Source organism: Nipponia nippon, unplaced genomic scaffold, assembly GCF_047370975.1.
Source record: "Nipponia nippon isolate SJK-2023a ecotype South Korea unplaced genomic scaffold, ASM4737097v1 scaffold_1, whole genome shotgun sequence".
NCBI lineage: Eukaryota > Metazoa > Chordata > Aves > Pelecaniformes > Threskiornithidae > Nipponia > Nipponia nippon.
In genome coordinates, this window is record NW_028262290.1 from 57736672 (window position 1) to 57750624 (window position 13953).

The 13953-nt window shown below is 38.8% G+C and overlaps 1 protein-coding gene across 7 annotated transcripts in view; it reads right to left on the minus strand.

The window, feature by feature from the left end:
* MPPE1 (metallophosphoesterase 1) overlaps window positions 1–13953 on the minus strand; it is a 34568-nt gene that overhangs the window by 7911 nt on the left and 12704 nt on the right. For 4 of the 7 annotated variants that reach the window (XM_087756917.1, XM_087756876.1, XM_087756892.1 and 1 more), the window contains exons 2-5: window positions 3132–3516; window positions 2164–2272; window positions 1738–1841; window positions 1064–1144 (exon numbers count right to left, since the gene is read on the minus strand). In XM_087756917.1, coding sequence (XP_087613043.1) covers window positions 1064–1144; window positions 1738–1841; window positions 2164–2272; window positions 3132–3406 — 569 coding nt within the window. In that variant the 5' untranslated portion in view covers window positions 3407–3516. Of the gene's footprint in view, window positions 1–1063; window positions 1145–1737; window positions 1842–2163; window positions 2273–3131; window positions 3517–5520; window positions 5665–8604; window positions 8752–10796; window positions 10895–11802; window positions 11990–12913; window positions 13005–13953 lie in introns of those variants that run through there. The other 3 variants (XM_087756882.1, XM_087756901.1, XM_087756925.1) reach the window with 3 other exon arrangements.

The window sequence follows — 13953 nt, forward strand, 5'->3', positions numbered from 1 at the left end:
CATTTCAGTTAATGAATATGATGCTAGATCGCAACTGCACGCAAGAATTCCGCTGTGCTGTTTTATCGAAGAGGACATGGAGATATTCTTTTAAAACAGCTGAAATACACATCTAGAGGACCCCACACCTGCACGATGAACAACAGCGTTATACTGAGCATTCATGAAGCTGATATAGATCTTCCTAAACACCATCTCTAGACCTGTTCAGAATATTTTTAATCTTTGCTTAGCTAAGGGAACCAGTGTAAACTGGGTTTGAATTTTACATTTGCATGAGCGATTATTTCTTGATGGCACAGTCACCAAATGCAGAGTGGCAATGGGTCTTCCCTTCACATATCTGAGGTTTAAAGCCAAATGCCTTTCCACAAACCCACTACTGCTTTCCCTCGTCGGGTTCCTGCGTGGTATCTAAGAGTAACGACAGGGGCGCAGGGCAGGCAGCTGCAGCCCCAGCCACACAACTGTGAGAACAAGCTCTGTAACAAGTCTACTCTAAGCCAAAACCAGCTTGTGCATTATTACCCCACCCTGTGGAAAAACCGTGGACAAGCAACTGCTATGTTCCCAAATTCCTCAAACAAGAGGTAAGTTCTGCAGACTAAAGAAGTTATTAAAACTAATGACACTCTTTTAACTTGTAAGCACAGAGGGGGTTTGTTTGTGTTTCTTTACTGAATCCTATTCTTTCTGTTATGTTTACAGCCATGGGTCATTACCAGCTGCAAGGAAGTAAAAAGGCAAACCAGAGAATTTGATTCCGACTCCACAGTACTTTTCCATTTAAAAGGAAATTGTTACAATTCACCTAGCTCAAAGTACAGCTTCCACTCCATATCAAACTACAGGTTCCTACGAAGTGTTTGATGTTTAACCTATCACAAGCCAGATAAAAAGTTTAAAAAGAAAAAAAAAAAAAAAAAAAAAAAAAAAGGCTAAGTTAAGTATTCCCATACTATTTCATTAGAAATTCCACTTCCAGTTCTCAGTTTTCATCACTCGGGTCTGCTAGCTCAGTAATCACTACTCTAAACATTGGAAGAAAATTAAATATACTCACTTTATTCCTTTTCGAGTTATTAGCTTTCCTGAAGAAAAGTTGAAAACCTTTTCAAATCGGTTTACCTTGTAAGTAGTCATTCTGCATCACAGAGCAAAAATACAACTGAGGTAAGAAATTGGTGTTGTAAATCATCTGACACAGCTGCTTTACAGTTTGTAGACCATTCGTGGAGCTTGCTGCTCCATTATCTAGATCACATATTCATTCAGCAAACTCACGAGAATGCTCCGACATCCATCATCTACTCTGTCCCAGTCACATCAGTGTAAGGACAGCCAGCCTACAGAAGCACAGCAGAGCGAGGGCACTTACTCTACGCTGAGACAACGGGAAAGGGAACATGCTCATAACAAGGGGCCCAATACAAAGAAAAGCAGCTTCAAGACTTCTCCACCACTGCAGAAAGACCAGCTCGGGACGACTTCACATATGCTCGGAGAAACACAAAAGTAGCCTGAACACTGTTCTAAAATGTATTCTCGGGGTGCATCGTGCACAGATGGATACCTTGTAAGATCTTGCTCTAAATTACAATCCCTTCTAATTTGGTTGTGATCAAAAACTTTCCGTATAAACACACAAGAGGTCACTCAGGCACAAAACCAGTTACTGCATGCACGCCAACGTGTCATTCTTGGCACTTGCGTACTCCTTTCACTGACAAGACTTACTCATAATGAAATCCGATGTCATGATTCCCAACGATAACCACTAGCTCAGTAGAAACTGGATACTTAAACATTCTCCGAAATCTCCTGACATCATCTGCCCACGCCTGCATGAAAACAATAAACGGAGAAATTAATGCTGTTCGTCAGTATCAAAGGGGACCACTAGTACATAATACAGAACCACACACTCAGTGAGATATTTACATTTTATAAGTTTTATATGAGAGGGAAAAGTGCCAAGATACTACCAAAAATGAAGGAGAATCACAACAGTTCAACCCATATCTAAAACACTAGAAATTCTACCAGTAGGGCAACTATATCAATATTAAACAAAGCCTTGCATACCTAGTCTGCTTTCTTCTGCAATCCATTTCCTTCAAGAAACCCTCATTTTTTGAAATAAGAGAGCTGTTGATGTCATACCTGAGGTGAGCTCCATTTTCCTTCATCAAAGACATCTCCCAGAATAAAAACAATATCTGGCTGCAGCAACCATAAGGCACTTTGGAAAGATCTCTCCATTTGCCATTCCCTGAAAGGAAAATACATACCCCGTCATCACTGCCTCGCTTCTGGATCCTCAACTCTGAATACACAACCACAGCCTGGCAGGAACGGGCAGACGGCTCCTACACACTGAACGTGCTGAGATGAAATTCAAATTAAATGCTTAGAAATCAGGTGTAAGTACAGTAGGTGCTTCTTACCTGGTGGGTAATTCCACCACAATACAATCAGGACCAACTCATGCAAGAAGTAATACCAGCTTGTTTATTTTTCATTACAATTCCATTTAACAGCAAGTAATTAGAAGAGTGAATTATTGCACATGTTTTATTATGCTATTGTTTCTGCAGCAAAAGTTTATAATGTTCATATCATGGTAGAATTAGTACTTTCTTTCAGCATTCTGCTTTTTCTTCTTTTGGACTAACAGAAACATGGGTTTGCAGGCATAGGATTGGATAATCTTTGTTTCTAAATGTGATTTTGCCTCTGATTTTTCTACTACAGAGACAAACTTCTACCAGCCTCCTTATCTCTGCAACTAAAGGTATTAACTATTGGAACATCCAAGTTATCTGGCTCATTCTTAAGGCATTCCATGAAATAGTTACATACTGGAAAATACTATCCAACCCATCGAACATGCTCAGGCATCTCCACCCACACACTACCTGAACATTCAAGACGGCACTGCCTCAGTAAGTCCCACTCATTAACCTTTCAACACTGGCTCATTATCCAGCGCAGATCCAGATCGGCAAGTCAGAGGCAGCATGCACGCTTCTTACAAGTACCACAACATTGGTTTTAAACATCTGTCTCATTAGCTACTATTAAAAACTCTAAAACTAGGGTAGAGATTTTTCCAAAAAATTAATTATTACCTTCTTAGCTTATCCAGCCAATGTCCTCTGATTTCACCAAGTAGGTGAGTATCAGCTAAAATTATGGCCTTTAAGACTGAAGTTGAAGTCTCTTTTTTACCCACGTGAGCTCCACCTTTCACTTCTGGCCATCGACATTGAAAAATTACCACATAATAAATTAAAAATTCACAAAATATTAACACTGAGCTGACAAAGCACACAAGTTTCAGCAGGAAACAGAGCCTCTTCTTCAAAAGAAGATTCTTCACAGTGGTCGAGCTAGAACTCAGCATTGCAGTACCAGCGTAAGACTCTTTCCCAATGGCTCAGTTCTCCTCTCTCAGGTGAAAACAGTCGGGGCTAGTCAAAGGATCACGTTGGGCTTCGTATCAGTACACAATCCCTGTGGAGAAAATACAAAATAAAATATTCATTAAGCCAGCGTTCCCTGTGAAAAGCTACCATGTAAGGCCTACAGCATTAGCTTCTTGTCACCCTGAAAATTTTGGAAATATGTAATTGACCTAAAAAGCAAAGTTGGTCTTCTCCTTCAGGTACCCAGACGGCCACGCCGCTGAGCAGAGAACTGCACTCTCTCTCCCACCAGGACCAAGGCAACCAGTTTAAAGCCAGCCAGGATCTTGATGCATGATGCTTTTTTTAAAACTATACAGTGAAAACACAATGAGTAGGGGTCAAAGGTAGGTAAAGACAGAGCTTAGCTTGAATAACAGCAAAAAAAAAAAAAAAAAAATCCATTAGGATCCACGTCATCCTGGCCACTGCAACACCACGTGCAACCACCTTCTGGCACAAGTCACATAACATGACTATGCCAAACCAATGCAATTACCACCTTTAATACGGCTCGTAATAATCCCCAAGAACCAAAAGCAATTTACTATCCCAGAATGAGTTTACCGGAGCTTTCCAGAAACACAGGCACAAATACATGACTAGTTAACTAACACTGCTTCACTTCTAACATGGGGAAAACAAGAAACATCTAAGCCTCGGAAACAGAAGCTGCGCTACAGCTGGAGAGAAATGTGGGAAAATGAGCCTAAGCTGGTAAGCCCACTGTATTTACTGATTTCTTCCACCTTGGACAGTTTGTAACCCAAACAGGGAACTTACCCCTTTTGAAACGACAATATTATTTTCTGCCATTTTAAAGGCTAATCCAAAACAAATGTCTTCCCTCTGATAAGCCACAATTGTAACAGGGCTCATTCATTGATTGTTTCACTTGTTTACAGGCATTTAACAGAAACTCATTATTCCTGGTGTAAGGAGGAAACACCCACACTTTCCCAGTTCTGTTTCTTCTACAGTCCTTGGCAGAAACACTTTTCCAGTGTAAGCAGTGCCCACATGAAACAAGTATCCCACCTGAGAGGACAGGGATACTGGCCTTACTTTCAAGTAAAATCACTCAGGTTCCACGCACCACCTCTCAGAGTTTCAGTCTGAAGAGTACTGCCTGTCTGAGAGACCCACTTTATAAAAGTAAACAGTGTAGCATGGTCACAGTAAAAGGGACTCCAGCCGAGCTGTGAAGATGTTACTTCACATGCTCATGAACAAACTTCCAGAGAAATCCACAAAGAAAAGCCTTGTCCCTGCCCAAGAAGAGGATTGCAGTTTTTCTTTCTACAGTAGAAAAGTTCTAACATAGGACTAATATCCAGGATGTCAGCAATTACAGAACACAGGACTCAGACGGCGATTAGCAGCCGATGTTCCTCTGAATTGACTAAATCTGACTAGAGCTGTGAATACTTAGTACCTTTGAATATTTAGACCCTAAATATTAGGAACACTAGGACAAAATTAGAGAACCACACAAAATTAGTGGATCTTCTCTAAAATCCTGGTCTCGGTTACACGCAGAACACAGAACAAAAGTTAAATTGCTCTACTGCCCTGTTCCCTAGCCCATTTGATAGATGTCTCACGGAAATCGAAAGCTGACATGTGATGATTATCTTATTTTTCCAACCAAAACCTCTATTTGATAATAGCCACTTATTTTCAAACACGAGCTTCCCATATCACCACTACAAAGTACTTATTCGAGACAAAGAACCATTAGTCTGCATCATGTAGCATTTCTAATATGCATTATTTAACGTTAGCATGACTAATACTTAATTGCATGCAATTCAGTTCTATCTAAACTTCGTTTAGCGGGAGAAAGCCACTGGCCAGACGTCACAATTTCACAATCCGGAGGAACTACACATAAATGCTGATTAACTTGTTTAATATTAATCTCATCTGCGCTTTAACTAGCAATAAAAATCGGTGAGATCTTGTTTGTACATCTCACAACAAGGCAAGATTAAAGCAGAAACGTCTGTTCAACAGACATAGCGACAAGGACAAAAGACAGGGAAATTCTTACCTAAGTACACAAATTCATACGGCCTTATCCTGCACGAACTGCACCTACCCCAGAATTCGGAAGCAGACTTTGGTAGTCCTAGATAGGCTCCTCTTCCAACAAAAATAGTACTAACTTGAACAGAAAATGCCGTAAGTTGTTTACCTTGCATTAGGCATGTCAAAAAAAAAAAAAAATACTATAAAACAAAAAAACTTTATGACTCTTCTTATTCACAACCTACGCAAAGCTTAAAACAAATAAAACCTGTCATTTTGCTATCAATATCTATGCATTCTCTAGAAGCTTTTCATTACATTATTTTTCACACATCAAATTTCTTCGGAAGCTGTCCAAACAGCTACAGAGCTGCAGCAAAAAGCCAGTGTTACAGATCAGTGAGAAATAGGAGGGGAAAAAAAAGGAAGAAAAATAAAAAGTCAGATCTTCAGAAGTAAAATGATCCCATCAAACGCAAGAAAAACCCCTAAACCTGCCATTAGTAGAAATGAAAAATATCTTCACAGCAAAACTGCCATTTTCAAACGTCACAAGCAGCAACTGACACAATCAAAACCACAGAGCCGGTCATTTCTACCCACATTCCCTGTCCCGGCATTTCTGCTGCTAGCTGGTACTATTTTGGTAGTTCTGCTGCGAATTTGGAAGATGCCAGAGGTCTCCCATCTGCACCCTACATTCCCAGCTTTCCTGATAGTGAAAGAAAAAAGAGGAAAGGGGGGAGGAAAAAAAAAAAAAAAAAAAAAAATCACAGAAAGTCACTGATGGGGAATGAGCTGAAAGACAACTGCTACTACCGGCTGCCAGAAATCCCTGCCTGCCTCACTCTGCCGCCTGCCACCTGCTCCCATCCCAGCTGAACTGTTTGCTCGGGACTCTGGCTGCACACCTGTGCGCACCAAAGGAAAAGCCGTTTAACCAGAAACGGGGCACGTGCAGGAGTAATCCCAGCCTCACATACGGGTACCCGAGGACCGGAGACCCAACATCCTCTCACACGTGACGGCAAGGTCAAAAATAACGCTGTCAGACTGCAGGCACGCTGCAAGATGGAGCTGTGGTTCAGCATGTCGCTGTACGATACCTGGCTACTGCCCCTCCTTGCATGGCTGAGTGTTAAGATCAGACTAGAATCTAAGTATCTTACTAGAGCTCGAGGATCTCAGTTACGAGAAAAGACCAAAAGATTTCTCACTGTTTCTTCGTCTAAATATACAGGAGTGGCCTGATGCAAAACTGATCTTTAGAAGTTTTAAAAGCTCATCATAAAGGTGACATTAATATTTTGACCGTATCAATTGTTTTCAATTGTTTGGGCAGAGAACACACTCTGTAATGGAAAACTGATCTTCAGTAGCTGGCTAACAGCAGAATTCTGCTAGTCACGACAATTTTGTATTCAGTCAACGTATACATTCTTTAGGCAGGGGAGAAATAACCTTGAACTTTTCCTCATCTATGTTTTAAGAACCATTCCGCACAATGTTTAAAAACCAGCCTGTGGATGAAGACAATTACTGATTCATTTAATAATGTCACCAAAGTTTAAACATGCTGGAAGTATAACTTTATACCACAAAACTGTGGGAAAAAAAGCTCAAGTGACCAGCGCTCCAAAAGAACAAAAATAGTTTGATGCTTTCCTTCTCCAGCATTCGTGTTTATTTTGCTTACTAACAAATATGAGATACATTTTTGCACTTAAAATACTTCCATCATACATGCTGTTCTTCCTGCTTTCATCCATCAAGTTTACTGGCAACGCAGACTTGCATCACTCCTCTCCTCCTGCCCTTTTCCACCACTGTTCAGAACATTACCCAGCTTTCATTTACAAGTGAGCCAAGAATGAAACCAGGGAAACCTGATACAACGGCCTACAGCCAGACCTGGAAGCAATTCGTTCTGGACCTTTACCCTCTCTCTTACTTGGTGAATATGTAACTCCAACCACCTCATACGCTTTGAGGCCAATTTATTTATTAATTTACAACTACATAAAACTGTCCTAACAAACAAAGTGGGATACAAGAGTCCTAATGCTACTCCTAGTCCTATCCCTAATGAGCATGCAAGTATTTTTATTAAGCTAAAGAAGCTGTATTAGGTTACAAACAAGCTTAGCGTTTCCAACCTCGTGATAAAGTTTTCACTCGTTTCTCCCATCGCAATGTCACAAAGGTACAGATTTACAACTTCCAGATAAATATAGTTCTATAATGTAACTATGTTAAACTTCTGTGAAGTGTAGTTACAAACAAGTTCAGGTTCAAATCTCACAAGGTTTCCCTTCTGCAAGGTACACTGGCAACTGGGAGTTGTCTCGTATCATTCCAAGCGCTCGCTCGCTCTGAAGCAACGTGGCATTTCTACCTCGTGAACTGTGACACTCTGCACCCCAGGTTCCTTTCAGCGCTTCAAATATCAGAGCTCTTCAAATACCTCACTCCTCAGTCAAATGAGAGCTTCTGATCAGTTCTTGTTTCGGTACTGCACGACAACTCTCTGACCCATCTTTCTGAACACACTCTTTCCCATTCTAAACCCTAAATCCTTCCTTCATCCACAAATTTAACTTATTATTGTGATTAAAGAAAAAGTCCAAGAGAGGATTTAGCATTTTTCTTTTCAGAAATCCCTTTGTAATAATTTAATGATAGAATTAATTTCTACCTGCATTGGCACATCCTTAGGGCTGAAATTCATAAAGACTGCCAAATCTACAGATCTACTTTGATTTTATACAGTTTACAGAAAAGGATAAATTGGGAAATTCTTCAAATTAAAATACAAAGGTTTTATCACATTCCCATAAACACTCACAACCACTCCTGCAATGAATGTATTTTACAAGTGTGAAAGACAGAGGTTTTGAAACTTAGTTGAAGTTTACAGACCACAGTTTATTTAAAAAATGTATAAACAAAAATCAAAGGCACAAAATACAAAAACATTTCAGAGCAGCTTGTCATATTGAGATCATATTATTGAATCCATAATATTATCAAAATGTGGTACTACATAAGCCATAGCAGGTTTAAATGTTGCAGTAAGTATAAAAAAATACGTGGAAAATCTACTTGCCATTAAATTAATCAGTAGTTACAAATGTGCTGTAAAAGGAAGTCCATACATTACACTGATTTGTTTCAAGCACTTTTCATACTGATTATTCAGTTTCACAGATTCCTGTACAGCGTGCTTTAGGTCTTCTACCTCTTCAAAGAAATCCTAGAAAAACCCAAAAACATTCACTTTAAAGTTTCTTTCACAGACATTCTCAATAAGAGCTAGTCAGCATTTCAGTTGTTCCCAAGTTCAAAGACGCTTTCTATATTTTTATTAATACACGGTTGAGTTATGCAAACACAGCTATGGCAAGATACAGAAACTAACTATAGCCTTACATAATAATTTAAAACTTTGTCCTGAACACACAATGCAAGCAGAATTCAAGTTACGTTAAAGCCTGAAATACAGACTAATAATAGGAAAGATTAATTAAGAGAAGGAAAAAACAGTGATTTATCAGAAAGCTACAAAATGACAGTACAAAATGACAAAGGAATAATTCATCTGTGCAAAAATATAGCTATACGTGCTGAAGTCAGCCAGTAGCAGGTAACACACCGCTAACTTTGAAGATCTGAAAGTTGCAAGATTATAAAAAAGGGACAACAAGCAAAGAGAGAGATGAGGAGAGTAAACTAAGGAGGATGATGTTAGCATTGGAGGAAGACAATACTAAAGAGTTTAAGAGGGATACCATATTTAGACCTAGAAAGATATAAAATATTTTTAGACCTTAACTGCTTTGTAAATGGCTAGTATCCATTTAGAACTTTAAGTACAACTCCATTTTGTTAATGAATGTCCTATTTCAGAATAGGATCTATTATTTATGACTATACTATGTTAAAAAGTTGGATTTTCATATTCAAAAGGATAAGATTTATGCTGCATTAAATTTGACAGAGCCTAAAACAGGTAACAGTATCCAACAGGTTCAACTGGCTCAGATAAAAGCAATTTACAACAAAGGAGGGAATGAAAAAGAGCAATATGTAAGGCTACAGAGAACGTAAAGAGACACCCCAATAAGAAAGCCATAAACACCAAGTCCTGTTGAACTTACTCCATGTCAGCCTATGTGTTTCACTTTCTCATATTGATCCTTTCATAATTACGCTATCCCAGAATGCGTAAGTTAGGAAGTAGTTCTAGCTATACCTAATTCAACTAGGAGATAAATTCAGCTTCATAGAAATAAATTTTCTGATTTAGAAATAAAATTTTCATTGACAAAAAGCCATAACCTCAGATTTACATATTTCTTTTCTGAAAGATGAAACTTTCAGCCACAAGTTCTCCCTAACTCCCAAACACAGGGATCTAGAATTCACCCTGGGTCAATGTTCTACAAGCTTCACATCTAATGAACTATCACCATGTTTTACTGTTACCCCTGTAATGAAAGCTAGCGTCATGTTCATTTAGCTTGTGAGAAAGGACTGCAAGACAAGAAAACAGATTTTCGGAAAAAAAAATCCAATACAAGCCGTTAAGAATAAGCAAAAAACAATTTAAATAAATTTGTTGCTGAAAATAAAATCTTAGGTCAGTACATTAAACTGAGGCCTCTATAGCTAGATAAGATCTCTTCATCTTCTTGCATAATTTCAAGAATTCCCAGATTTTCACACTTTCACTTTCTACTCCTATCAATCTATCACTAAAACCTCAAAGCCCTCCCCTCTGCCCTCCCTAAGCTTAGAGTTCTGCCAGAGGCATAACTTCGATACGTTTAAGTTTAAGAGAAAATAGTTTTCTTCTCACTGACATCATGAAGCAATAGAAGTGATCATTCAAAAGAATATTTTTATTATCTCTGCAAATGTCTGTTGGAAGGAATTAAGACTGTTACTAGCAGTTACAATTTTAATGTCATAACGACCTGAGGCAAATAATCTCTCATGAAGGAAACCAAATTGCCCAAACATTAAAAAAAAAAAAAAATCCACAGCTGTTTAAAACAAAAAAAAAAATTTAAAATTGCATTATTCCTCTTCCTTAGCCAAGCAGTACTGTAAGACATTAATGTTTCAAGGAGACATTCATTTCCATTTCTTTCTCAGAATGCTATAAATTGATTTTTTTTTAAATGTATTTTGCTTGATAACAGCATCTGTTCAGCCTAAGGATAAGTTTCAGTTCAGGCAGAAAAGTTAGTTTTTAAAAAAATCACCTATTCTTAAACTTGTCCTAAAATAAATTACCTTGTCTAATCCAGCTAATTCATTTTTTAGTGCTCTCCTTTCTGCAGACAACTTTTCATTTTCTTTCTTCAGCTTTTTAATCTCCTTCAACAATAGCTCTATATTCAAATAAAAAATATAGACTTCAACCATTACAGTCAACCTCCCCCTCATATGAATCATATTACAGCTAAAGAACTGCCTACGTTTTGTGATATTAGAAAATTATGGTTCAGCTTTTTAAAGTACCTTTTTCATAAAGTGATTTATTCTTAAGAATCAGCCCAGCACGCTCCCAGGTACTATGAAAGATAGCAGGATCTGTCAGTTGGATAATCTGAATCTGCCAGATTCTTAGAATGTGGGATTATTTTACTTTAAAATCAACAAAACACACATCACATGCCTTGATTACCTTTTTCAGACTTACGAGAGGGTCACATTAGCCCTTGCTGACAGCACATTTCCTGAAAAATATGCCTACATTATATGACCTCTTCAATTTCTTTTTTGCACTTTGAAGTGGAACAGGATTGCACCTTAACTTGGGGATTTACTTATATGAGGAAGAACATGCCCAAATCAGTATTGTCTGGGTTTGTCCCACATTTTAAGGCTAAAAACAGGTTCTTTTGTGTATCACTGTCTAAAAACCAAGGAATGGAGCAGCAAACATCTCCAAGAGATCTGCATAGATACAGCTTCCTAGAATAAATAATAAACAGTACTAAACACAGCCATGCACTCCCACCCATGATTACACTGACATACCAATTTCAGAAAAAGAGAAAAAAGCAGGAAACACTTATTTTCATCATAAACAAATGCAGGGCTGGATCCATAGATAGGACATTGGTTACGAGATGCCATTTTTACATAACAGGTTTTCAAAAATGAGAAACATTTTAGATACTGCCGGTTGAAGTAGAAGAAATAACCTGGAGTGTGCCTCTCGATCAGAAATGAAATGCATCCTCTCTGATGGGCATACTGGAAGGAACATCACCAGAATTAACCATACCATTACCTAAATATTTACTGCAACAGGATTCCTTCTTTTCAGAAACGTCCCTGCGAGATGTTATTTCTCTCTCTGGGGTTCGACTTCTTTTTCCAGAAACAGCACTAGTTTTCCAAGAAACCTTTTTACATTCCAGTTGCTCAATTCTTTTCCTCTGCTCTCGAAGATTATGCTCTAGCTCATGAATTTTAATCTGTCAAGAAACTAAATTTTTTTTAAAAATGCATAGAACAAACACAGTTCGACTGAATACTACTGGGAAACATATCCTGAATGCAAACCTAGAGCTTTCAATTGCCGACTTAAAACTACATTCATCCAAAGTGTCTGAAAGGAGAAAAAAATACAGCAAGTGAAGTTTTGCATACGTCAAAAGTGTGTTAAAAAAATCTGTTACTGAGCACATGCTCGCAAGGCAGTATAAATGTACACGCACAAAGATACTAAACCTTTCCACACAGTAAAGCGTACATTCATGGCAGCAACTGCCAGCCTCTAAGAAAAAGTACATATAATTGAAATCATCATGAATATTAATTTACAAACACATGAAGCACACGTTCCAGACTTCTAGGAGGAAATTAATTAGACTGGTCAGCTGTAATGCTTGATCAATGCCTAAAGAGGCCATACCCACTTGAAGCTTCTTGAACCACTCCTGGCCACACAACCCTGCCTTTGCTCCAGTTTTGATGCTAGTCTCTTTGCACAGCCAGCCAACAGATCTTGCTACCTGACAGAAGACTGTTTGCCCGCGTTTGGTTAGCTTACTGCTGGATTTCTGAAATAAAGCAGCTCATAACACATACAGAAAAATATCAGGGCTGGTGCAAGAGAGGTTGGAAGATGCACATACAGTTGGAAGGAGGAGTAGGTAGGTGACTCAAGAAAAAAGCAAGGAAAGGGGAGGCAGCTTTCAGTTACAGGCATACCGGTGACAGAGTTCACTTTCAAAGGGAACTACAGACTACTTCCCATTATCTCAGCAGCATGGGAAACAAAAATGAGTATAAAAAGAAAAACGTGATCTCATTTTACAAAAGTAACAATTACTTTTCAGTCTCACTAAAAGCTTACGTTTGGCTATTTGATACCATCTCCTACAAATTCTACTTACAGTGAGATTTTTAATTGCTTCACTTTGCTCCTGGTTTGTTTTGATTTCTTTAACGTAACGTTTCTGTAGATCATTATACATCTGAAGTAGTCTAAAACAGAAGAAATGCATGAATTGCAATAAAATATGAAAGCCAACAAAACCTGCATCCGTTAGGATAAAAGTATTACAGATGCCCCACAGAGATCACTTGAACTGTAGCTGTGCTGTGGAGACTCGTAACAGAAACATGTAAGATGGGTGTGAATGAAGCGTGACCAGCAACTCAGAAAGAGGAAACACCAGAAAAAAACAGCAAAGCAAGAGTTAAAAGAATGGTCTGTATCGATGGCAAAGAATCCCTTTCACTCAGCCAGACTGAGGACCCTGTTGGTTTTGTCCAGCCGACATGACCACGCTCTGATTAAACCTCAGTGCAACTAACTCGTTGATGGAAGACCTATACCCTAGCAAAAGGAGGGTGGCAACGAGTTTGCAGCATGTCGCATATATCATTCCTCTCCCCGTTAGCACAACAGGAATAGCAAAAGACCACTCCTAAAGGATAGAAAAATGTTTGTCCAGGAACTAGTTTCTTGCCACCAATCAGGAACCCATGATGAGGACTCACGAGGCAGCATCCCCAGCTCTCCGTGTTGCACACAAGCAACCCTGGCCAGATCACTTGGACACACGCATCTCATTGCTCCTGAGTATGTGGGTATGAGGATATGAGTGAATGAAATCTAGGAGAAAATGAGTATGAGGGGGTAAAATCAATGTAAAATAAACAGAATTGGGATATTATCTTTCCCTTTGATATTATCTTGCATCGAGTTCTGCTACACTGATTTCCTACAGTATTTCATAGCATTCACTCTACATACATCAGGCCCATAACGTAACCGATGAACGTGAGCAGACATTTTCCCTATTTTATTAGGCATTCGAATAAGAGCCAGCACTCATACTAAGTCAGGACTGTGCACCACAAGCAGGGTGAGCGACACTAGTAGAGAACAGCTTTGTAAAATAACACACAAACAGATGCTAGGAAAAAA